The sequence below is a fragment of the Arachis ipaensis genome, chromosome B1 (genome assembly GCF_059453495.1).
Source record: "Arachis ipaensis isolate K30076 ecotype BB chromosome B1, ASM5945349v1, whole genome shotgun sequence".
Classification (NCBI taxonomy): Eukaryota; Viridiplantae; Streptophyta; class Magnoliopsida; order Fabales; family Fabaceae; genus Arachis; species Arachis ipaensis.
Window position 1 is genome coordinate 117,315,032 of NC_142436.1, and position 26,473 is coordinate 117,341,504.

Genomic DNA, 26,473 nt, shown 5'->3' on the forward strand with positions numbered 1-26,473 from the left:
TGAGAATAAAATAACTAACCCATGGAGATTGGTATCGACCTCCCCACACTTAAAGATTGCACCGTCCTTGGTGCATGCTAAGATGTGCAAGTGGACGAGTTGCTTCAACTGAAGCTTTTCTCCAAAGATTATGCAGATGGACTTGTCTGTCTCCCCATATAAACGGTTTCTGTTTCCCTTCCTCGGTGGCCATCCTGAAAGAAGAGGAAAAGAAGAAAAAGTAACCCAAAAACAAAGATAGAAAATAATTTAAAATATGGTTGGGTTAATGCCAAATGATGAGAGTCTCAATTACATGGTAGATACAACATGCAAGTGAGAAAACAGTAGAAGCACATGGCAAATCAAGAGTGCAAAAATTCGCAACAAAGGAGAAGAGATAGTAGGTAATGAAAGACAGTATAAACTCATGTCAATGCAAAATTAATACAAGTATCATAAACGATGAGCATTGACTTAAATAATATTACCCAACAGTGAAAAATAAGTCACTAAGCACCAAATAATACCAGAAAAGATATAACAGCTGAATAAGAAAATTTAACACCAATGGAAAATAATAAATTTAGAAAAGAAAATAAAAATATACACAAAATTAAAATACAATGAATGAAAGTATGCAAATAAATTAAGTAAAATAGAATGAAAGTGAAAAAGGATGAGAAGTTAAAAAGATGAAGAAGAAGAAGAAAGAAGTAGAAAGGATAGAAGAAAGAAGAAAGAATGATAATAGAAAGATAAGTAGAATTGGAGAAGAAAAGATAGGAATTCTGGCGCTGATCTGGATAAACTGTGCGTCGCATGTGACGCGGACGCGTAGGTCACGCAATCGCGTGATGTGTGATAATGTTCAGGTGACGCGGACGCGTGGATCACGCGATCGCGTGCCCTGATTTGTGCAATTGGCGCGACTACAGCCGTGCGTTCGTGCAACTCTCTGTTTTAAATGCGTTTTGTCAAAAAATCTGGGTGACACGTTCGCGTGGGTGACGGGATCGTGTGAATGGCCATATTTTAAAAATGACGCGGACGCGTGGGGCATGCGTTCGCGTGATAGGGCTTGTGCTTCTAGCATCATTCCAGTTCCACTCCATCATAACTCTCTGCCATACACCCATTTACGTTGATTTTTGCAGGGCCACGCGTTCGCGTGGGTGACGCGGACGTGTTGGGAGGCTATTTCGCAAACGACGCGAGCGCGTCAGCGACGCGGTTGCGTGAACATATTTGTGCCTAAGGCACACCTCCAGCCATGCTTTTGCGTGACTCTCTGCTTCTTTTCTCCTTGTTTCTAATGCAATATGACGCAGACGTGTCAGCGACGCTTGCGCGTCGTGTGCCCTTCTTTTTTTTTATATATGCAGTATGTAAATGCAAATGTAAACTATATGCAGCTATATCCAGAGATTATGAGAAGAGTCATTAACAAAAAAATAAAAATAAAAATAGAATAAAGTAAAATAAAACTAAGACTGAAACTGAACGATCATACCATGGTGGGTTGTCTCCCACCTAGCACTTTTAGTTAAAGTCCTTAAGTTGGACACTCAGTGAGCTCCTTGTTATGGAGGCTTGTGTTTGAACTCATCTTGAAACTTCCACCAATGCTTGGACTTCCAATAAGCTCTATCAATACCAGGTAAATTTTTCAAGCTTTGATGGAGTTCTTCACAAGTTTTGAGCTCCCAAAATTGATCTTCTTGTATACAGGGATCCCAAATCTTGATTCTACACCCGTCTTCAAGTTGATCATGGTTCCGTCTGGGTGGCTCAGCCTTAGAATTCTCATTTAGGCACCCAAACATCCTCCTAGACCCATTCATTTGTGCTTTACACCAACCTTTGCATTTAAACTTTGAGCTTTCCACCATATTGAATCTTGCATGACGACTCCTACCACTAACCATCTCCCTTTTACTCTTAAAGCCACAAAGAGCTCTGAGTTGCCCATCTGTCTCAAGCAAAGCATATTCAAGTGGACTAATTAAGCTTAGAGATGAAAGATTTACCCACTTGAATGAAGGAATGGATGGTGATGGCTTTGGGAGAGAGGTCTCCAACAGCTTTGGCAAGGTGATTTCCAGCTCCATTCCCTTGGGCTCTTTTTTTAGAACTTCCACCTCTTTGCGAGCTTCTTCAATATCAACTTCTTCCTCTTGGTAGCTTTCTTCCAATTCAATCTCTGCTTCATTGTTCACCAAGGGCATGGGAGGCTGTGCTTCTTCTTCTTTAATCTCCATGTCAAACCCAATGGGAGAGGATTCAATTGTAGATAGGAATTCATCAATAATTGAATCCATCTCTTGATCAACATCTTCAAAGTCTTCAACCATGATATGCCTTGGAGGTTGTACACCCTCCTCAACATCAAATTCAAACTCCTTAGAAGGGGGTTCTATGACTTGAGGTTCCCTTAGACGTTCTGCATCTCCTAAGTCCTCGACCACTTCTTCCTCTTCAATGATTACGGCTTCCTCTAATTGTTCCAGTACAAAGTCATGCTGCTTACTGTCCACCGGAGCTTCTAGCTTCTCTTTCATGCTGCGTTCTTCAGTAGATTCTCCACATGAAGCCATGGGGGTTCCTTGAATGTCTGAACATCGGAAGGGTAATCGATTTATTGCTTGCTCCAGTTGGTGAAGGTTTGCATGAAATCGATCTACTGTTTTCTTGAGGCGAGCCTGTGATTCTTGGGTCGACGGATATGGACATGGTGCATATGGAAGTGGTGGTCCTTGGGGGTAATTGGGTTGGAATTGGGGTGGATAGGGGTTGGGGTCATATGGAGGTGAATGGTGTAAAGGGGCTTGTGAGTTTGGTGGTTCAAAGGTATGTTGTGGAGGTGGTTCATAAGCATATGATGGGACTTGTTGGTAACTACAAGGGGGTCCACCATATCTATCATCTTGGTACGCTCCCTGGAATGGCTCTTGACCATAGTAATTTGGTGGAGGTGGTTTGTCACGAAAGGGTCCACCATAACTATTGTCTTGGCATGCATTGTAGGATGGTCGTTGTCCATGGTATCTTGGAGGGTGTTGTTGCCTAAAGGGTTGATCAGATCCTTGTGGCTCCTTCCATCTTTGATTGTTTTGACCTTGATGCATGTTCCTGTTATAGCTTCCATTCCTTTCAACAGCATTAGGACCAAACTCAAAGCAATGGGGGTGAGAACTCATAGTAACTAATAAAAATTAAAAATAAAATCAAATAAACAAGCAAAGGAAAATAAAATAAAATAAATAAGAGAAAAGATTTGAAAAAGATTTTTAAGATTAAAAAAGATAAGATAAGTTAGGTAAGAGAAGATAAGTTTTTAAATTAAAAGGTTTTGAAATTTAAATTTTTGAATTTGAAAATTAAATTTTGAATTTTAAATTTTAAAATTTAAATTTTGAAAAAAGTCAACAATATAAGATAAAGATTTGAAGAAGATTTAAATTTTGAATTTTGAAATTTGGAATTTAATTGAAATTTGAAATTTGAATTTGAAATAAGATAAGATAAGATTTTGAAAAAGATATGATTTTTGAAAAAGATTTGAATTTTGAAATTTAAAACTAAGATAAGATAAGATAAAAAATTTTAAAATAAAAATCTAATTTTTTTTTTGTAATTTTCGAAAAAATCAATTAAAATAAAGAGAAAAGATATTCTTGAATTTAATGAGGAGAGAGAAAAACAATAAAATGACACCAAACTTAAAATTTTTAGATCAAAACGAAGAAAACAACCAAGAACAACTTGCAGGTCAAGATGAACATGAAGAACAACTTGAAAATCAAGAAAGAACAAGGAACATTATTTTCGAAAATTTTAATAACTAAATAAAAACCAATAACCTCTTAATTTACGAAAAAGCAAAGATAAAAACAAAAATAAAAACAAATAAACAAGCAAAAAGCAAATATTTACAATAACCAATAATAAGGCACACGTTTGCAATTCTCTGGCAACGGCGCCATTTTGACGATTAGATTCCTGCCAGTAAAGAATTTTATAAGAATAATCGCGTTGTAGGCATAGTTTCTAAACTGACAGAAAATCCTTTCTGACAGAAAATCCTTTCATACAAAAACTTTGGTTGTCACAAGTAACAAAACCCAATAAAATTTATAACCGAAGTATTCAAACCTCGGGTCGTCTTCTCAAGGAATTGCAGGAAAGTATGATTTATTATTGGTTATGGAAAGGGATATATTTTTGTGTTTTTGAAATAAGGAACAAGTAATTTAAATGGCAAGAAAAATAAATTAATAATTATAAAAATCTCTTGCAAGGTATAAGAACTGGAAATCCCATCCTAGTTATCCTTATCAGGTGTGATGAGAATTGTTATTGCTCCCACTTAGTTAACCCTTACTAAACAAAGGAAATTCAAGTGGACCAAACAATCTGATCCTCACGTCCTAGTCAACTCCTGTGGAAAGACTAGCTTTAGAGTGATCCAAATCAATCAGCAATTTCTAATTTTCAATCAACTGCTGAGTCTGATAACTCAAGTGTTACCAATTACTTAACCAAAGCAAAAAGGGAGAAAATATACTTGAATAAAAATGCCTTCAGATTGGAAGCAGTGGTAACATAAATAAAAGAAAGAAATCTTAAATCTGAAATACCTCAATATATATTAATTAAGAAAATCAATCCTAACATGGAGTTCATAAACCAAATTGAAAAGATAAATAACAATTAAAGTAATAGAATAAATAAAATTATAAAATAAATTAAATTAAAGGAACATTGAACCTGGAATGAAGAGAAGTAGCCTAATCATAATAGAAATCCTAAATCCTAATCCTAATCCTAAATCCTAAGAGAGAGGAGAGAGCCTCTCTCTCTAAAAACTACATCTAAAACCTAAAATTGTAAATATGAAAGTTGTATATGTTCTCTCAATGAATGGATTGATTCTCGCACTTTATAGCCTCTAATTTGTGTTTTCTGGGCCAAAAACTAGGTCAAAAACAGCCCAGAAATCGCTAGTTGCGAATTCAAACATGCTGATTTTTGTCACTGCAACGCGTCTGCGTGGAGCACGCGTTTGCGTCGCATAGATGTACGACCACTATAGAAAATTATATATCATTTTGAAGCTCCAGACGTCTTTCCAACGCAACTAGAACCGCATCATTTGGACCTCTGTAGCTCAAGTTATAACCATTTGAGTGCATAGAGGTCAGGCTGGACAGCTTTAGCAGTTCCTTCAGTTTCTTGTATTCCTTCCACTTTTGCATGTTTCCTTTCCATCCTCTAAGCCATTCCTGCCCTATAATCTCTGAAAACACTTAACACACATATCAAGGCATCGAATGGTAATAAAGGATAATTAAAATTGATAGTTTAAAGGCCTAGAAAACATGTTCTCAATTATATCACAGGATTAGGAAGGAAAATATAAAACCATGCAATTCGTATGAATAAGTGAGTAAAGAATTGATAAAAACCACTCAATTGAGTACAAGATAAACCATATAATAGTGGTTTATCATTAACTAAGTGGGATTAATCCATTACAATTGTCATAGTTGTGGTTCGAACAAGGAAATGACCCTTAGCTCATCCCAAACCAAGATTTCATTTATGTCTTGAATCACACACACACACACATACATACATCAATCATTTTCATAGCTTACTTGTTCATATTACATAGCTAGTTCTTTAATTCCTTTATCAGTTCATTACTCGAAATTTTGAGTGTTCTTTTATTCCTTTAATTGTTTATCTCTTCATTGAAAATCTTGTTGCCTTCACAACCAAAATTGCACACTCATTGATCACTAGTCCTTGGGTGACGACCCGGGAATTAAAACTCCCGGAATTATATTTATTTTGATTGTGACCATTTGTCTTTCCAAACTTTGGTCGGGAGTTGTTCGTTGGTTGGGACTATACTATCGATGGAATCATAATTTTATGCGAAAATTCCTAACCGACGTTAACGCCTTACCAAAACCTGAGCTTGGCCGCTTTTGACCCTGAAATAGAAAGGACTTTAACACATATTAGGCAAGCTCGGCACCGGTTAGCATTCGTGCATAGTGAATCAGGATCTCTTGAAGGGCAAGCCATTCACCATCACCTTCTAACCGTGATCCTCATTCTTCACTTAACGAGGGAACCTTGTATTCTTCTGTTGGAAGTGCTGAAATTTCTTTGAGTGAATTAGGTGACAACACTATGGCGGATCCACCGGAGAATTACTCTAAAGGAGGCCGGAGCCCTGGACATCACTTTGCAACCGATACAAGTTCGATACCCAGATCTAGATGCCAATTTTGAGCTCAAGACAAGTATGATCAACTTGCTTCCGAAATATAATGGGTTACCGGGAGAAGACCCTCTCAAGAATTTGAAGGACTTTCAAGTTGTGTGCTCTACGGCAAGAAGACATGGCTCGGATGAGATAGCGGTTATGGTTTTCACTTTTCCTTTCTCCTTAGAGGGAATGGCAAAAGAATGGTTTTACACCCAGCCTAAGGAGGTGATTTCTAATTGGGATTTGTTGCTCAAGGAGTTTCTTGAGAAGTTTTATCCACCTCAAAAGATGGATCGTCTAAGGAAGGAAATCTCTTGCATCATGCAAAGAGATGGAGAGACTCTTTATGAATATTGGGAAAGGTTTAAAAAGTTGTTGGAAGCTTGTCCTCACCACCACATTGATGAATTGGTGCTCATAAGTTACTTTTGCCAAGGGATGATCCCTCAAGACAAGCTTCTTCTTGATGCCTCAAGTGGAGGATCTCTCACTAAGAACAAAATCGCCGCGGAAGCTTGGGAAGTCATTGTGGACTTGGCAGATTCAACCCAACATTTGAGAACAAGAAACCCCCGACTAAAAGCTATAAATGAAGTCTCACCTTCCGGTGATGCTATCTTGACTAAGACACTTGGTGAGATGACGATCATGTTAAGGCAACTCACTCAAGGCCAACAAATTCCACAAATGTTGCTATCTCCTCCACCTCAACCTCCTAGAATTGAAGGACATACTAGATCTTGTAGTATTTGTGCTTGCAACGGTCACTACACTGATGAGTGCCCTCAACTTCAAGAGGACAATACATTGGCGGTGGCAAATCCTTACCCACAAAGGTCCAATTTCAATCAAGAAAATCAAGGATCTCATCAATATAGAGGAAACCAAAGTTAAGGATGGAGAGACAACTCCCATCAAAGGTGGAACCAACCATCTCAAGCTCAACCTTATTCTAACCAACAAGTCTATTATCACCAATCTCTCCAAGGCCAACAACCTTACCCTCAACCACCACAACCTCAATATCCACCATATCAACCACAAAGCCCACCTCCTACCCAACCTAGTCAACAACCACATTCTTAACATAAAGCAAGATACCAACCACCATACACTAGGCCTAACCTCACCCAAAACAATCAACTTCCCCCTCCAAACCAACCTTACATGAATGATGCACTTCAAACCTTACATGAGAAGCAAGAAACGTACATGGCAACCATTGCCGAAGCTTTATCTCGTTTGACTCTTTCTCCTTCAAACACTCAAAATGCCCATCAAGCTTCCACCTCTAGTGGCCTATCTTCTCAACCCCAACCAAACCCAAAGGGAAGTATTAATGCTATTATCCTTAGGAGTGGTACCAAGTTAGATGAAGTTGGTCTTAAGCCTACAAGTTTGAGCAAGGAGCCCCACAATGAAGAAATAGAAGAAGAAGTGGAAGTGGTGGGAGAGGAGGAGGAAAATGTTACAAGAGGTGAGGAGGAACTAATGAAGGTCAAAGAGCCCAAAAGAAAGAACCCTCTTGAAGAGCCTACACCAATTCCTTTCCCAACATTGGCTAAAAAGGCAAAGAAGCATGAGGACCTTGATCCCAATATGGTAGAAAATTTCAAGAATGTGGAAGTTACCGTTCCTCTTTTTCAAGCCATCCAACAAGTGCCAAAGTATGACAAATTCCTCAAGGATGTTTGCACCCACAAGGACAAGATTAGTGAGCTAAACAAAAGTCCGGTGAATGACTCTATATCTTCTCTCATTTCAAAAAAGTGTAATGACCCCAGTCCATGTTTGGTGACTTGTGTAATTGGTGGCATGGAGTTCATGGATTGCATGTGTGATTTGGGAGCTTGTGTAAGCATTATGCCCCTCCCTATCTATGAGAAGTTGAACTTGTCACTATTGAAGAGGTCCGGAGCAAAATTTGTGTTGGCGGACAAAAGCATTGTATCGGTTGTAGGAATTGCGGAGGATGTTTTGGTAAATATCCAAGGGTTGCTCTTTCTGGTAGATTTTCATATATTGGAAACCCCTCCAATTGATTTAGGCAAGCCATCCTCTATTCTCCTTGGGAGACCATTTTTGAAGACATCTCGATTCAAGTTGGATGCATTCTCGGGAGCTTACCCATTTGAGGTCGATGGAAAAATAGTGAAGTTCACTTTGGATGAATCTAAGAAGCCTACTCCTTGAAGTTTACTCTATCTTTGGTTGTGACCTAATTGAAGATCAAGTGATTGAACCTAGTAAGGAGCATGAAGAAGAAAATGATGCCAAGGAGTTGGAGATTTTCCTCCTTAGAGAGGTCCTAAAATGATCAATGAACTCATGCAAGTTCAACTTAGGACTTTAAACCAAAGTGTTAGGTGGGCGACACCCCACCATGGTAACATTGTTATAACCCTTCTCTTTTTACTTTAGTTCTTTGACTTAATTGCTTTCTGGTATAATTAGTTTGTATAGGATTGGTTTAATTTTTGAGTTAGATAGGTTAATTTGCTTGGGTCATGATTATTTGAATGTTTTTTATGTTTGGGGTTGAGATATTGACTGAACTAAGGCTTAGTACCTTAGAATTGAGAGGAAAAATTTTTGAAAACAGGGCATCCGTGCGTGCGCACACACCTGTACATACACACAAATCCTTTATGTTTTGCGTCCTGTGCGTGCGCACACTATCATGCATGCCCTCTGTTCGTAGCGCCAGCATAGCTTGTGAGTGGGCGCTCCCCTATTTTCTGCGACCTGTGAGTGCGCACCTACTCATGCATATGCACACATGCCCTTTTTTGCACTCTCTGTGCGAGCGCACAAGCTTGTGCGTCCGCACGCCTACTTGCATCCCTTCTGGTAGGAGCGTTGGCACAGCCTGCGCACATGAACCCCACTTCTTTTTGCTCCTGTGCGTGCGCATGCACACATGACCCCTTCTCAAGCAATTCAAAAAAAAAATTTCAGTCGTCTGTGCGAGCGCACAGCCCTGTGCGCCCGCACACTTCTCTACATCCCCTCTATTTGGAGCGTTCGCATGCTATGTACGTTCGCATCCCTCTCTTTTTCGCTCCTTGTGCGCACGCACAGCACCTTGTGCGCACACACAGGCCTCGACCTGGGCATTAAACAGGGCAAAATCCCTCTTAAACCAGTAGCTTCTTCTCTCTTATTCTCTACTGCTGCTGTGTCGCCCTCCACCCATTTCTCTTCCAGCGACCCTGCCGCCAGCCGCCGCCACCTCTCTTTCTCTCTCTTCTCTCTTTTTTCTACCTTTCTTTCTTATCTTTCTCTTTTCTTTCTCTTCCACCGGAGAGTTCCTTCACCCTTGTGGAACTCCGGTGCATCTCCGGCGAAGCCAACCGCCGTGAGCTCGCAGTGGCTATAACACATGCCATTGTTTCATCTTCTTATCTTGCTTTCTTCACCCTTTGATTTTTAGATTTCATTTTCTTTTTATGATACTATTTTGATGTTGTTTTTATTTTCTTTTCATGTTAGATAGATTGAATTTGATTTCTTTATTTAGTTATCTTTGTATCGCAAGTGTTGATGTTTGAATCATTGGGTTGATTTTGATTGAATTTAAGCTTAAATGTCATGAGTTTGCACAATGCACATTAATTGTTTGATGAAATACCTATATGAAACTTTTGCTTGATTCATGTGAATTGGCCATCATATGCTTTCAACATTCTCTTGTTTGGCATACTCTATGATTTGTGCAACTTCAAATATGAATTTTGATGATGAATTTCCCAATGCATTCCCTTGTTTCTTGAACATTGAAGTTCCAAACACCCATGTCTTACATGACTTTTGGTTCTTAGTTGATAGGTGATTAGTTATGAATGCATTGATCTTACTTGAATTCAAATTTTTCATTGTTCATCTTAGCAATTGAATTGAGTAATCACATCACAAGTGTTCATTCTATGATGTCTTGATCAAACATCTTTTTCTCTAATTTAAACACATTGTTTATGTGATTCTTACACATTCAAGATGAACCAATGACATGTTACTTTGCTTAAATGGTTATTGTTATTGTGCATCCATTTTAATAATGAACTTTCATGCCTACAACCTCAATAACCATTTCCTTCAAGAATTCCACTAGGTCATTTGGTGCTTGTTTAAGTTTGCTTGCATCTTAATTCTTTACACTTGCAACTTAAACACTTGATTGAGAAGCATTGAGCTTTGATTGTTTTAATAGTGCGATTGCCATTCATCAGAGTTAGCTGGGGAGGAGGATGATGGAAGTCATCAACCCATGTCAGTGACCACCAGCTGAAGGTGGAGCCCCCAAGTTATCGTTATCCCGGATTGTAAGTGCACCGTGCATTAATTAAGTGTGAGGGAGGGTTGACAACTTTGAGGGGGGTAAATTCTGTTCTTAGACACTTTACAATACCTTTTTGTCTATTTTCTTTCAATTTTTGCAATTTTGTTCTTATTGCACTTTGTTTAGTTTGTTTGTATATATTTCTTTAGTACTTATGGTTTTATGATAGTAAATATTTGCATGTTGCATGGTAGAGTAAATAAGTTTGGTAAAACAACAAGAAATTTTCATGAAGCTTTTCTTCGGGCGTGCCATTTTATTGAATTGAAAAATTATTTTTCAACTTGCTTGGAATATTCCCTTCATAGAACATAGAAAAAGAGCTAGAACAACATACCTTGTGAGATTTGAGCTCCAATAGATGGTTGCATATTTTCAACCATAACGTTTGTTCTTGTGTGATTATACTTCTTTTTTATTGTGATTTTAGCTTTGCATGAATCTATATATCCTATTTTTGGTGTTTGATTGCATTTAGCATGATTGATGCCATTTCGATATTGAACTCACCAACCTATATGGCCAACCCTTGCATTCACCTTTGTAACCCCTCTTTGAGCCTTTAAATCCCCTTTGTTATAATTCTAAGCACATTGTTCTCTCTAAAGAGAAAAACCATTGATGTCCTTGAATTATTCTTTGATTAGCTTGGGTGGAGTAGTATGTATACTCTAAGTGTAGGGGAAAATTGTTGGGAAATATTGGTGATGAAGTTACATGGGAATTTGATTGTGAAAATTTGGAAAATGGTCATTACTCATGCATTCATTATTCAAGACATATGCATCTTCTCTTGTTGACAAAAACAAGGAATTTTTTGATATATATATTCACCTTATCAATATCTCAAATCAATGATGGATTCTACTGGACGTCTCAACCCTTTGTCAGACTATTGTTCTCTTGTTTTGTTCCCTAAAGTGGAGTAAGACATCGATTTCTCAAAAAGATCAACTCTTTTAATTACATGATGGACTCCTTTGAAAAAAAACATTGGCGCACGTGTAAACGAGGTGCTCTACCTAACATATATATATATATATATATATATATATATATATATATATATATATATATATATATGTCAATTAAATCAAATTTTGTGCATAATAGTATATGATATAAAAAGCTAAATAATGGATGCATATGTTCGTGTTTTGGAAAGAAAATGCATGAGTGAATGTGAGATAGGAGATAAATGGGTAGTTAGATTGTTTTGTTATGTATATATAGGATGGTATGGGATTAGGTGGACAATTGAGCTAATCAAAGATCTAATTCATTAAGTCCACTTAACCATATTAATCCTACCTTAACCCTAGCCCCATTACAACCCTCCAATGACCTCTTGATATTTGTTTTCATGCATCAAATTTTAGTTGATTGTTAGGTGACTTGAAAATCTTTGAAGAAACATGATTAAAGGAGAATTGAGTGATTAAGCCCTAAACACTGAGAGAATAGAGTGAATACACATCCGGTGAGGGGTTCGATCACTCAATTCTATGTTCTTGTTCCTTATATTGTATCTTCTTGCAAGTTGTTTATTTGTTAGTTTCGAAAATCTTAATTCAATTCTTTGGACATTGATCATAGTGTATTGACTTTTTGCCTTGACCCTAAAGCTTTCTTAGGATTGAATGGAATTTCATGATTTGTTTCTACCAAATTTTAGTAGAATAGATATTAGTAGATTAGTTGCATGCATATAGGTAGTACATTAAATTAATTGTTTGCCCTTTCATTCATCTCCTTTGATTGTGAATAGCATGAGGACATGCTAGTGTTTAAGTGTGGAAGAATTGATGAATCTATATTTTATGATAATTTCAGGTTAGAATTGAGTGGATTTCATCATATAAACCTACAGTTATTCCATTAAATAGCATGCTTTTGAGCTTTCCTCCTAAATTGTGCTTGATTATGAAAATATACTCTTTTGTGCCTAATTTAACCCATTTTATTCCATTTGCCTTCTGATGAGCGGATAATTTATACCCTTTTGGCATTATTTTTACATAGTTTTTAGTATGCTTTAGTTACTTTTTATTATATTTTTATTAGTTTTTATTCAAAAATCACATTTCTGGACTTTACTATGAGTTTGTGTATTTTTTTGTGATTTCAGGTATTTTCTGGCTGAAATTGAGGGACCTGAGCAAAAATCTGATTCAGAGGCTAAAAAAGGACTGCAGATGTTGTTGGATTCTGACCTCCCTGCACTCGAAGTGAATTTTATGGAGCTATAGAAGTCCAATTGGCGTGCTCTTAATTGCGTTGGAAATTAGACATCCTGGGCTTTCCAGCAATATATAATAGTTCATATTTTGCCCGAGCTTTTATGGCCCAAACTGGCGTTCAAAGTCAGCCTACAACATCTTGGCGTAAAACGCCCAAACTGGCACCAGAATTGGAGTTAAACGGCCAAACTGGCACCAAAGCTGGCGTTTAACTTCAGGAACAGCCTATGCACGTGAAAGCTTCAATGCTCAGCCCAGGCACACACCAAGTGGGCCCCAAAAGTAGATTTCTTCACTATTTACACTTAGTTACTCATTTTCTGTAACCCTAGATTACTAGTTTAGTATAAAAACTACTTTTAGAGAGTTTTCTTTTGTATCTCTGGAAGTTGAGTCCTTAGACCTTGGACATGAAGGCTGGCCTCACGGCCATGCCTAGACTTTTCACTTATGTATTTTCTACGGTGGAGTTCCTACACCCCATAGATTAAGGTGTGGAGCTCTGCAGTTCTTCATGAATTAATACAAGTACTATTGTTTTTCTATTCAACTCACGCCTACTTCTTCTCTAAGATATTCACTCGCACTTCAACCTGATGAATGTGATGACCCGTGACACTCATCATCATTCTCACTTATGAACACGTGCCTGACAACCACTTCCGTTCTATCTACAATAGCTTGAGTGTGTATCTCTTGGTCTCCTGGTCCACGACGCATGATTGCCTCTCCTGACAACAGAGCATTCCATTCCGTGAGATCAGAGTCTTCATGGTATAGGCTAGAACCATTGGCAGCATTCCTGAGATCCGAAAAGTCTAAACCTTGTCTGTGGTATTCCGAGTAGGATCTGGGAAGGGATGACTGTGACGATCTTCAAACTTGCAAATGTTGGGCGCAGTGACAATGTGCAAAAGGACAATGGTCCTATTCCGACGCTAGCGGGAACCGACAGATGATTAGCCATGCAGTGACAGCGTATATGGATTTGTTTTCATCCGAGAGGATCATACAGCTTGCCATGGAAGGAGGTAACGCATGGTTGGAAGAAGGCAGTAGGAAACCAGAAGTTCAGAAGCAACAAAGCATCTCCAGATGCTTATCTGAAATTCCCACCAATGAATTACATAAGAATTTCTATTTTATTTTCTGTTTTATTTATATTTTAATTATCAAAACCTCATAACCATTTGAATCCGCCTGACTGAGATTTACAAGGATGACCATAGCTTGCTTCAAGCCGACAATCTCCGTGGGATCGACCCTTACTCACGTAAGGTTTATTACTTGGACGACCCAGTGCACTTGCTGGTCAGTTAACAGAATTGTGAAGAAGTCTTGAGATCACGTTCTCCCACACCAAGTTTTTGGCACTATAGCCAGGGAACGAATAATCACGATTCCGGCGTACCAAGTTTTTGGCGCCGTTGCCGGGGATTGTTCGAGTTTGGACAACTGACGGTTCATCTTGTTGCTCAGATTAGGTAATTTTATTTTAATTTTAAGCTTTTTGTTTTTATTCTTTTTATTTTCGAAAAAAATTTCAAAAGAAAAGTAATATATAATTTATATTTGTTCTTCAGAATTGTTAAGAATGAATTCTAGAGTTTCAGATGATATGTTGAAGCCTGGCTGGCTGTTAAGCCATGTCTAAATTTTTTTGGACTGAGGCTTCCACTTATCATTGCAAGAGCCTTTGGATTCCCATCTAATTTGCTGTTATATGTCTGATTTGTATGCTGAAGCTTGGCTGGCCATTTGGCCATGTCTAATCTTTTGGACCGAAGCTTTCACATAAAGCTTGGCTGGCTATTTAGCCATGTCTAAATTTTTGGACCGAAGCTTTAGACTAACATTGCATGATTCCTGGAATTCCTATTAAAAATTTTGAATTTATTTATTTTCTTTTTCCAAATTAATTTTCAAAAAAATAAAAAAAAATTAATAAAATCATAAAAACTAAAAAAATTTGTGTTTCTTGTTTGAGTCTTGTGTGAAATTTTAAGTTTAGTGTCAATTGCATCTTTTTAATCTTTCTTCAAAAGTTTTCGAAAATTCATGCATGTTTTCTTCATTGATCTTCAAGTTGTTCTTGATGATTGTCTTTGTTTGATCTTTACATTTTCTTGTTTTGTATCTTTTCTTGTTTTTCATATGCATTCTTGAATTATTAGTGTCTAAAGTTTAAAAATTTTTAAGTTTGGTGTCTTGCATGTTTTTCTTTTCTTAAAAATTTTCAAAAATAAGTTCTTGCTGTTCATCTTGACATTCAAAGTGTTATTGCATGCATTTTTGTTTTTATCTTAAATTTTTATGTTTTGTGTCATTTTTGTGTTTTTCTCTTTCCTCATTAATTTCAAAAATAAAAAAAAATCTTTCCCTTTATTTTGCTCATAAAATTCAAAATTTTGAATTGATTTAGTCAAAAGTTTTAAAATTTGGTTGTTTCTTATTAGTCAAGTCAAATTTTGCACTTCAAAATCCTATCTTTTTCAAATCTTTTTCAAAAATAAAATCTTTTTCCTTTTTTCTTAATATTTTCGAAAATTTTAAAATTGATTTTCAAAATCTTTTTCTTATTTTTATTTCATATTTTTCGAAATTAATGCTAACAATTAATATTTTGATTCAAAAAATTTCAAGTTGTTACTTGCCTATTAAGAAAGGATCAATCTTTAAATTCTAAAATCATATCTTTTAGTTTCTTATTAGTCAAGTAATCAACTTTAATTTCAAAAATCAAATCCTTTTCAAAATAAATTTCAATCATATATTTTTCAAAATCAATTTCAAAATCTTTTCTAACTTCTTATCTTTTCAAAATTGATTTTCAAATCTTTTTCAATTAACTACTTGACTTTTTGTTTGATTTTAAAAGTTTACTATTTCAATCATATCTTTTTCAAAACCACCTAACTACCTTTTTCTCTCTCCAATTTTCAAAAACTCTTCACCACTTTTTCAAAATTCTTTTTAATTAACTAATTGTTTTAAATTTTAATTTAATTTTATTCCTTTTTATAATTTTCGAATTCTAACTAATAATTAAAATAAAAACAAAAATATTTTTCTTTTCTTTTTAATTAAATTCGAATTCTTCTCTCTCTCATCCATTTCTATTTATTTATTTACTAACACTCTACTTCTTAAAATTTGAACCCACTCCCTCTCTCTGTGTTCGAATTCTCCTTCTTCCCCCTTCTTCATTCTATTCTTCTATTCTTCTACTCATATAAAGGAATCTCTATACTGTGACATAGAGGATTCCTATTCTTTTCTGTTCTCTTCTTTTTCATATGAGCAGGAGCAAGGATAAGAACATTTTTGTTGAAGCTAATCCGGAACCTGAAAGGACTCTAAAGAGGAAGCTAAGAGAAGCTAAAGCACAACACTCTGGAGAGGACTTGACAGAATTTTTTGAAAAAGAAGAAGAGATGGCCGAACCCAACAACAATGGTGGAGATGCAAGGAAGATGCTTGGTGACTTTATTGCACCCTCTTCTGACTTCTGTGGAAGAAGCATCTCAATTCCTGTAATTGGAGCAAACAACTTTGAGCTTAAGCCTCAATTAGTTTCTCTGATGCAGCAGAATTACAAGTTTCATGGACTTCCATTGGAAGATCCTCATCAGTTCTTAGCTGAATTCTTGCAAATCTGTGACACTGTTAAGACCAATGGGATTAATCCTGAGGTCTACAGACTTATGCTTTTCCCCTTTGCTGTAAGAGACAAAGCTAGGACATGGTTGGACTCACAACCTAAAGATAGCCTGAACTCTTGGGAAAAGTTGGTCAATGCTTTCTTGGCCAAATTCTTTCCACCTCAGAAGTTGAGCAAGCTTAGAGTGGAAGTCCAAACATTCAGACAGAAGGACGATGAATCCCTCTATGAATCTTGGGAAACATACAAGTAATTGATCAGAATGTGTCCTTCTGACATGTTTTCAGAATGGAGCATCATATGTATATTCTATGATGGTCTGTCTGAATTGTCCAAGATGTCATTGGACCACTCTGCTTGAGGATCTCTTCATCTGAAGAAGATGCCTACAGAAGCCCAGGAACTCATTGAAATAGTTGCAAATAACTAGTTCATGTACACTTCTAAAAGGAATCCTGTGAATAATGGGACAACTCAGAAGAAAGGAGTTCTTAAGATTGATACTCTGAATGCCATATTGGCTCAGAACAAAATATTGACTCAACAAATCAATATGATTTCTCAGAGTCTATCTGGAATGCAAGCTGCAACAGGCAGTACTAAGGAAGCTTCCTCTGAAGAAGAAGCTTATGATCCTAAGAATCCTGGAATGGAAGAGGTGAATTACATGGGAGAATTCTATGGAAACACCTATAATCCTTCATGGAGGAATCATCCAAATTTCTCATGGAAGGATCAACAGAAGCCTAATCAAGGATTCAATAATAATAATGGTGGGAGAAATAGGTTTGGCAATAGCAAACCTTTTCCATCATCTTCTCAGCAACAGACAGAGAATTCTAAGTAGAGCCACTCTGACTTAGCAACTGTAGTCTCTGATCTATCTAAGACCACTCTCAGTTTCATGACTGAAGCAAGGTCCTCCATTAGAAATTTGGAAGCACAAGTGGGTCAGCTGAGTAAAAGAGTTACTGAACTCCCTCCTAGTACTCTCCCAAGAAATACAGAAGAGAATCCAAAAAGAGAGTGCAGGGCCATAACTATAACCAACATGGCCGAACCTGGAGAGGAAGAAAAGGCAGTGATTTCCAATGAGGAAGACCTCAATGGACGTCCACTAGCCACTAAGGAGTCCCCTAATAAGGAACCAAAGAAATCTGAGGCTCATATAGAGCCCATAGAGATTTCATTGAACTTACTGTTGCCATTCATGAGCTCTGATGAGTATTCTTCCTCTGAAGAGGATGAAGATATTGCTGAAGAGCAAGTTGTTCAATATCTAGGAGCAATCATGAAGCTGAATGCCAAGTTATTCCTTCAGCAAGAGCTGTGATTGATGTGGACAGAGGAGAGTTAGTCCTTCAATTGAATGAGGACTACCTTGTGTTTAAGGCTCAAGGATCTTCTTCTGTAACCATGGAGAGGAAGCATGAAAAGCTTCTCTCAGTACAGAGTCAAACAGAGCCCCCACACTCAACTTCTAAGTTTGGTGTTGGGAGGCCAACATCAAGCTCTGAGTCTTTGTGAAGCTCTCTAAGAGCTCACTGTCAAGCTATTAACATTAAAGAAGCGCTTATTGGGAGGCAACCCAATGTTATTTAATTATATTTATTTTTCATTGTTATTTTATATTTTCTTCAGGTTGATGATCATGTGAAGTCACAAAAACAACAAAAAAATTCAAAAACAAAATGAAAAACAGCATTAAAAATAGCACACCCTGGAGGACAGACTTACTGGCGTTTAAACACCAGTAAGGATAGCAGAATGGGCGTTTAACGCCCAGCCTGGCAGCATTCTGGGCGTTAAACACCAGAATGGGCAGCACTCCGTGTGTTTAACGCCAGAAAGGGCTGTCTGGCATCTGGCTGGCGTTAAACGCCAGAAATAGGCATCTGGTTGGCGTTTAACGCCAGAAATGGGCAGCAGAGTGGCGTTTAACGCCAGGAAAGGTAGCAGGGCTGGCGTTTAACGCCAGGAAAGGTAGCAGAGCTGGTGTTAAATGCCAGAATGGTGCAGGGACTCAAATTCCTTGACACCTCAGGATCTGTGGACCCCACAGGATCCCCACCTATCCCAACTCTTCTTCTCTCCTCTTCACACCTTTCCATAACACTCTTCTCCATACACCCTTGACCAATCCCATCAATAACCCCTTCCTCACAACCATCATTAAACCCCACCTACCTCACCATTTAAATTCAAACCATTTCCCTCCCAAACCCACCCACACATGGCCGAATACCCTCTCTCCCTTACCCTATAAATACCCTTCCTTACCACCTTCAATTTTACACATCATACACGATACACCCCCTTAGCCGAACCTTCTCCTCACCTCCATCTCCTCCATTTCTTCTTCTTCTACTCCTTTTCTTCATCTTTTTTTGCTCAAGGATGAGCAACCATTCTAAGTTTGGTGTGGGAAAAGCTAAAGCTTTTTGTTTTCCATAACCACTAATGGCACCTAAGGCCGGAGAAACCACTAGAAAGAGGAAAGGGAAGACAATTGCTTCCACCTCCGAGTCATGAGAGATGGAGAGATTCAACTCAAAGGTCCTTCAAGACCACTTCTATGAAGTTATGGCCAAGAAAAAGGTGATCTCCGAGGTCCCCTTCAAGCTTAAAAAGAGTGAATATCCGGAGATCCAACATGAAGTTCGAAGAAGAGGTTGGGAAATCTTCACCAACCCCATTCAACAAGTCGGGATCTTAATGGTTCAAGAATTCTATGCTAATGCATGGATCACTAGGAACCATGACCAAAGTATGAACCCAAACCCAAAGAATTGGCTCACAATGGTTCAGGAGAACTACTTAGATTTTAGTCCGGAAAATGTGAGGTTAGCATTTAACTTGCCAATGATGCAAGGAGATCCTCACCCTTTGACTAGAAGGTCAACTTTGATCAAAGGTTGGACGAAGTCCTTAGGGACATTTGTGTGGAAGGCGCTCAATGGAAGAGAGATTCAAGAGGCAAGCCGGTTCAACTAAGAAGGCTTGACCTCAAACCCGTGGCTAGGGGATGGTTGGAGTTCATCAAACGCTCTATAATTCCTACTAGCAACCGGTCTGAAGTTACTATAGACCGGGCTATCATGATCCATAGTATCATGAATGGAGAGGAAGTAGAAGTTCATGAGATCATATCTCTAGAACTCTACAAGGTGGTGGATAAGCCCTCTACTTTGGCAAGGTTAGCCTTCCCTCATCTCATTTGTCACCTATGCAATTTTGCTGGAATTGTCATAGAGGAAGACATCCTCATTGAAGAGGACAAGCCCATCACTAAGAAAAGGATGGAGCAAACAAGAGAGCCCACTCATGGACCTCAACAAAAGCATGAGGAAATTCCTCATCATGAAATCCCTGAGATGCCTCAAGGGATGCATTTTCCTCCATAAAACTATTGGGAGCAAATCAAAACCTCCCTAGGAGAATTGAGTTTCAACATGGGACAACTAAGGATGGAGCACCAAGAGCATTCCATCCTCCTCCAAGAAATTAGAGAAGACCTAAGAGCCATGAGGGAGGAGTGATGAGCGGATAATTTATACGCTTTTTGGCATTATTTTTAGTATATTTTTAGTAGAATCTAGTTACTTTTAGGGATGTTTTCATTAGTTTTTATGTTAAATTCACATTTCTGGACTTTACTATGAGTTTGTGTGTTTTTCTGTGATTTCAGGTATTTTCTGGCTGAAATTGAGAGACTTGAGCAAAAATCAGATTCAGAGGTTGAAGAAGGACTGCTGATGCTGTTGGATTCTGACCTCCCTGCACTCAAAGTATATTTTCTGGAGCTAAAGAACTCGAAATGGCGCGCTTCCAATTGCGTTGGAAAGTAGACATCCAGGGCTTTCTAGCAATATATAATAGTCTATACTTTGACCGAGTTTAGACGATGTAAAAGGGCGTTGAATGCCAGTTCTACGCTGCTGTCTGGAGTTAAACGCCAGAAACACGTCACAAACCAGAGTTGAACGCCAGAAATACGTTACAACCTGGCGTTCAACTCCAGAAAGAGCCTCTGCACGTGTAACATTCAAGCTCAGCCCAAGCACACACCAAGTGGGCCCCGGAAGTGGATTTATGCATCAATTACTTACTTCTGTAAACCCTAGTAGCTAGTTTATTATAAATAGGACTTTTTACTATTGTATTAGACATCTTGGGACGTCTAGTTCTTAGATCATGGGGGCTGGCCATTCGGCCATGCCTGGACCTTTCACTTATGTATTTTCAACGGTAGAGTTTCTGCACTCCATAGATTAAGGTGTGGAGCTCTGCTGTTCCTCAAAGATTAATGCAAAGTACTACTGTTTTTCTATTCAATTCAACTTATTCCGCTTCTAAGATATTCATTCGCACTTCAACATGAATGTGATAAACGTGACAATCATCATCATTCCCTATGAACGCGTGCCTGACAACCACTTCCGTTCTATCCTAGATTGAATGAGTATCTCTTGGATCTCTTAATCAGAATCTTCGTGGTATAAGCTAGATTGATGGCGGCATTCATGAGAGTCCAAAAAGTCTAAACCTTGTCTATGGTATTCCGAGTAGGACTCTAGGATTGAATGACTGTGACGAACTTCAAACTCGCGAGTGCTGGGCGTAGTGACAGACGCAAAAGGAGGGTGAATCCTATTCCAGTATGATCGATGGTGCACAAAATTGTTACTCTTTTACAATTTCGCACACATGACCAGCAAGTGCACTGGGTCGTCCAAGTAATACCTTACGTGAGTAAGGGTCGATCCCACGGAGATTGTTGGCTTGAAGCAAGCTATGGTTATCTTGCAACTCTTAGTCAGGAAAATAATAAAACAATTCACTTATCAAATTTGGTTGTAAGGAATAATAGAGCATGAAGTAAATACTTGTTATGCAGTAATGGAGAATGTGTTGGAGTTTTGGAGATGCTTTGTCTTTTGAATCTCTGCTTTCCTCTGCCTTCTTGTTCACGCACGCACGTTCCTCCTATGGCAAGCTGTGAGTTGGTGGATCACCGTCGTCAATTGCTACCATCCATCCTTCCAGTGAAAAGGGTCCAGGTGCGCTGTCACCGCACGGCTAATCATCTGCAGGTTCTCAATCGTACCGGAATAGGATTTACTATCCTTTTGCGTCTGTCACTACGCCCAGCACTCACGAGTTTGAAGCACGTCACAGTCATTCAATCCCAGAGCCCTACTCGGAATACCACAGACAAGGTTTAGACTTTCCGGACTCTCATGAATGCCGCCATCATTCTAGCTTATACCACGAAGATTCTGATTAAGAGATCCAAGAGATATTCATTCATTCTACGGTGGAACGGAAGTGGTTGTCAGGCACGCGTTCGTGAGGGAATGATGATGATTGTCACGTTCATCACATTCATGTTGAAGTGCGAATGAATATCTTAGATGGGAACACGCATGTTTGAATAGAAAACAAAAATACTTGCATTAATTCATCAAGACACAGCAGAGCTCCTCACCCCCAACAATGGAGTTTAGAGACTCATGCCGTCAAAGAGTACAAAGTTCAGATCTGAAAATGTCATGAGATGCAAAATAATATTCTAAAAGTTGTTTAAATACTAAACTAGTAGCCTAGGTTTACAAAAAGTGAGTAGACTATGACAGATGGTGCAGAGATCCACTTCTGGGGCCCACTTGGTGTGTGCTGGGGCTGAGACTTAAACAATTCACGTGCATAAGGCTGTTTTGGGCGTTGAACTCCAACTTTTAATCCTTTACTGGCGCTGGACGCCAGAATTGGGCAGAGAACTGGCGTTGAACGCCAGTTTACGTCGTCTATCCTTGAGCAAAGTATGGACTATTATATATTGCTGGAAAGCCCTGGATGTCTACTTTCTAAAGCAATTGGAAGCGCGCCATTTCGAGTTCTGTAGCTCCAGAAAATCTACTTTGAGTGCAGGGAGGTCAGAATCCAACAGCATCAGCAGTCCTTTTTCAACCTGAATCAGATTTTTGCTCAGCTCCCTCAATTTCAGCCAGAAAAATACCTGAAATTACAGAAAAACACACAACTCATAGTAAAGTCCAGAAATATGAATTTTTCCTAAAAACTAATGGAAATAAACTAAAAACTAACTAGAATATCCTAAAAACTATATGAAATTAACCCCAAAAAGAGTATAAAATATCCGCTCATCAATCGAGAATCTCAGATGATTAGCCGTGCTGTGACAGAGCATTTGGACCATTTTCACAAGAGGATGGGATGCATCCATTGACAAGGGTGATGCCTCCAGACGATTAGCCATGCAGTGACAGCGCATCAGACCATTTTCCAGAGAGGATTAAAAGTAGCCATTGACAACGGTGATGTCCTTACATAAAGCCAGCCATGGAAAGGAGTAAGACTGATTGGATGAAGACAGCAGGAAAGCAGAGGTTCAGAGGAACGAAAGCATCTCTATACACTTATATGAAATTCTCACCAATGATATACATAAGTGTTTCTATCCTTATTTTCTATCTATTTATTATTTATGTTCGAAAACTCCATAACTATTTTATATCCGCCTAACTGAGATTTACAAGGTGACCATAGCTTGCTTCATACCAACAATCTCTGTGGGATCGACCCTTACTCACGTAAGGTTTATTACTTGGACGACCCAGTGCACTTGCTGGTTAGTTGTATCGAAGTTGTGAATGAAAAACGATTTATTAAGATGTGCGTACAGAGTTTCTGGTGCCGTTACCTGAGATCACAATTTCGTGCACCAAGTTTTTGGCGCCGTTGCCGGGGATTGTTCGAGTTTGAACAACTGACGGTTCATCTTGTTTCTCAGATTAGGTAATTTTCTTTTTGTTTTATTTTCAAAAATTTTTCAAAAACCTTTCAAAATTTTCTTATCTATTTTCGAAAAAAAAAATTTTAAATTATTCTATGGCTTCAAAACTTTCAAGAATGAATTCTAGAGTTTCATGGTAACACGTTGAATCCTATCTGGCTGTAAAGCCATACCCAAACTGCTTTGGGATTGGTCTTCAACTAATCACCACAATGCATGTAATTCCATCCTAAAGCTGACTGGCTATTAAGCCATGTCCAACCCTTTGATTGGAGCTTTGGGCTAATACTGAAAGATTCCTAGAATTCTTCTTAAAGATTTTGGAATCCTTATTTTTCTTTTTCACACTAATTTTCGAAAAATATAAAATAAAAATACAAAAAAATCATAAAAATCAAAAATATTTCATGTTTCTTGTTTGAGTCTTGAGTCAAGTTGAAAGTTTGGTGTCAATTGCATATTCATCTTGCATTTTTCGAAAAAATTCATGCATTCATAGTGTTCTTCATGATCTTCAAGTTGTTCTTGGTAAGTCTTCTTGTTTGATCTTGATGTTTTCATGTTTTGTGTCTTTTCTTGTTTTTCATATGCATTCTTGCATTCATAGTGTCTATACATGAAAAATTTTTAAGTTTGGTGTCTTGCATGTTTTCTTTGCATTAAAAAGTTTTCAAAAATAAGTTTTTGATGTTCATCTTGACATTCAAAGTGTTCTTGGTGTTCATCTTGACATTCATAGCATTCTTGCATGCATTCATTGTTTTGATCCAAAATTTTCATGCATTGAGTCTTTTTCATGTTTTTCCCTCTCATCATAAAAAATTCAAAAATAAAAAAAATATATATCTTTCCCTTTTTCACTCATAAATTTCGAAAATTTGAGTTGACTTTTTCAAAACTTTTTAAAATCTAGTTGTTTTTATGAGTCAAATCAAATTTTCAATTTAAAAATCTTATCTTTTTCAAAATCTTTTTCAAAAATCAAATCTTTTTCATTTTTCTTATTTATTTTCGAAAATTTTAAAAATATTTTTCAAAAATCTTTTTCTTATCTTCATCTCCTAATTTTCGAAAATAACATCATCAATTAATGTTTTGATTCAAAAATTTCAAGTTTGTTACTTGCTTGTTAAGAAAGATTCAAACTTTGAGTTCTAGAATCATATCTTGTGATTTCTTGTGAATCAAGTCATTAATTGTGATTTTAAAAATCAAATCTTTTTCAAAACTAATTTCAATCATATCTTTTCAAAAATATCTCTTTATCTTATCTTTTTCAAAATTTGATTTTAAAATATCATTTCTAACTTCTTATCTTCTTATCTTTTCAAAATTGATTTTCAAATTTGTTTCAACTAACTAACTAACTTTTTGTTTGTTTCTTATCTTTTTCAAAACTACCTAACTAACTCACTCTCTCTCTAATTTTCGAAAATATCTTCCCTCTTTTTCAAAATTTCTTTTAAATTAACTAATTATTTTAATTTTTTATTTTAATTTTCGAAAAATTACTAACTTTTTTCAAAAACTATTTTCGAAAATCACTAACGCTGTTTCAAAAATTATTTTCGAAAATTCTCTCTCTCTCTTATCTCCTTCTATTTATTTATTCATCTACTAACACTTCATCTCACCCAAATTCGAACCCCCTCTTCCATCTGTGTTCAAATTTTTTCTTTTTCTTTTCTTCTACTTACACAGGGACCTCTATACTGTGGTAAAAAGGACCCCTATTATTATTATTTTTCTGTCCCTATTTTTCATATGAGCAGGAGCAAGGACAAGAACATTCTTGTAGAAGCAGATCCAGAACCTGAAAGGACTCTGAAGAGGAAACTAAGAGAAGCTAAATTACAACAATCCACAAGCACCTTTCAGAAATATTCGAACAGGAAGAGGAGATGGCAGCCGAAAATAATAATAATGCAAGGAGGATGCTTGGTGACTTTACTGCACTTAATTCCAATTTACATGGAAGAAGCATCTCCATTCCTGCCATTGGAGCAAATAATTTTGAGTTGAAACCTCAATTAGTTTCTCTGATGCAGCAGAACTGCAAGTTTCATGGACTTCCATCTGAAGATCCTTTTCAGTTCTTAACTGAATTCTTGTAGATATGTGATACTATTAAGACTAATGGCGTAGATCCTGAAGTCTACAGACTCATGCTTTTCCCCTTTGCTGTGAGAGACAGAGCTAGAATATGGTTGGACTCTCAACCTAAGGATAGCCTGAACTCTTGGGATAAGTTGGTCAAGGCTTTCTTAGCTAAGTTCTTTCCTCCTCAAAAGCTGAGTAAGCTTAGAGTGGATGTTCAGACCTTCAGACAGAAAGAAGGTGAATCCCTCTATGAAGCTTGGGAGAGATACAAAGAACTGACCAAAAAGTGTCCTTCTGACATGCTTTCAGAATGGACCATCCTGGACATATTCTATGATGGTCTATTTGAATTAGCTAAGATGTCATTGGATACTTCTGCAGGTGGATCTATTCACCTAAAGAAAACGCCTGCAGAAGCTCAAGAATTCATTGACATGGTTGCTAATAACTAGTTCATGTACACTTATGAGAGAAATCCTGTGAGTAATGGGACGCCTCAGAAGAAGGGAGTTCTTGAAATTGATACTCTGAATGCCATATTGGCTCAGAATAAAATATTGACTCAGCAAGTCAATATGATTTCTCAGAGTCTGAATGGAATGCAAGCTGCATCCAACAGTACTCAAGAGGCGCCTTCTGAAGAAGAGGCCTATGATCCTGAGAACCCTGCAATAGCAGAGGTAAATTACATGGGTGAACCTTATGGAAACACCTATAACCCCTCATGGAGAAATCACCCAAATCTCTCATGGAAGGATCAACAAAAGCCTCAACAAGGTTTTAATAATGGTGGAAGAAATAGGTTCAACAATAGTAAACCTTTTCCATTATCCACTCAGCAACAGACAGAGAACTCTGAATAAAATACCTCTAATTTAGCAAACTTAGTTTCTGATCTATCTAAGGCCACTGTAAGTTTCATGAATGAAACAAGATCCTCCATTAGAAATTTGGAAGCACAAGTGGGCCAGCTGAGTAAAAAGATCACTGAAATCCCTCCTAGTACTCTCCCAAGCAATACAGAAGAAAATCCAAAAGGAGAGTGCAATGCCAT

The 26,473-nt window shown here is 37.6% G+C and overlaps 1 protein-coding gene and 1 non-coding gene across 2 annotated transcripts; one reads left to right on the forward strand and one right to left on the reverse strand.

Annotated features, from left to right (window-relative positions):
• Positions 1-7,474: 7,474 nt before the first annotated feature.
• LOC107609990 (uncharacterized) lies at positions 7,475-8,455 on the forward strand. Its single transcript, XM_016312059.1, has one exon. It carries the CDS (start codon positions 7,475-7,477, stop codon positions 8,453-8,455), a length of 981 nt encoding a protein of 326 aa, XP_016167545.1.
• Positions 8,456-25,616: 17,161 nt separating this feature from the next.
• LOC148578070 (small nucleolar RNA R71) lies at positions 25,617-25,724 on the reverse strand. The gene has a single exon (XR_015904685.1). It is a non-coding gene; the product is annotated as a small nucleolar RNA R71 (small nucleolar RNA).
• Positions 25,725-26,473: the final 749 nt, after the last annotated feature.

Excerpts from the sequence above, each read along its gene's own strand:
- LOC107609990 (XM_016312059.1), top strand. The coding sequence starts at position 7,475 with ATGGCAACCATTGCCGAAGCTTTATCTCGTTTGACTCTTTCTCCTTCA.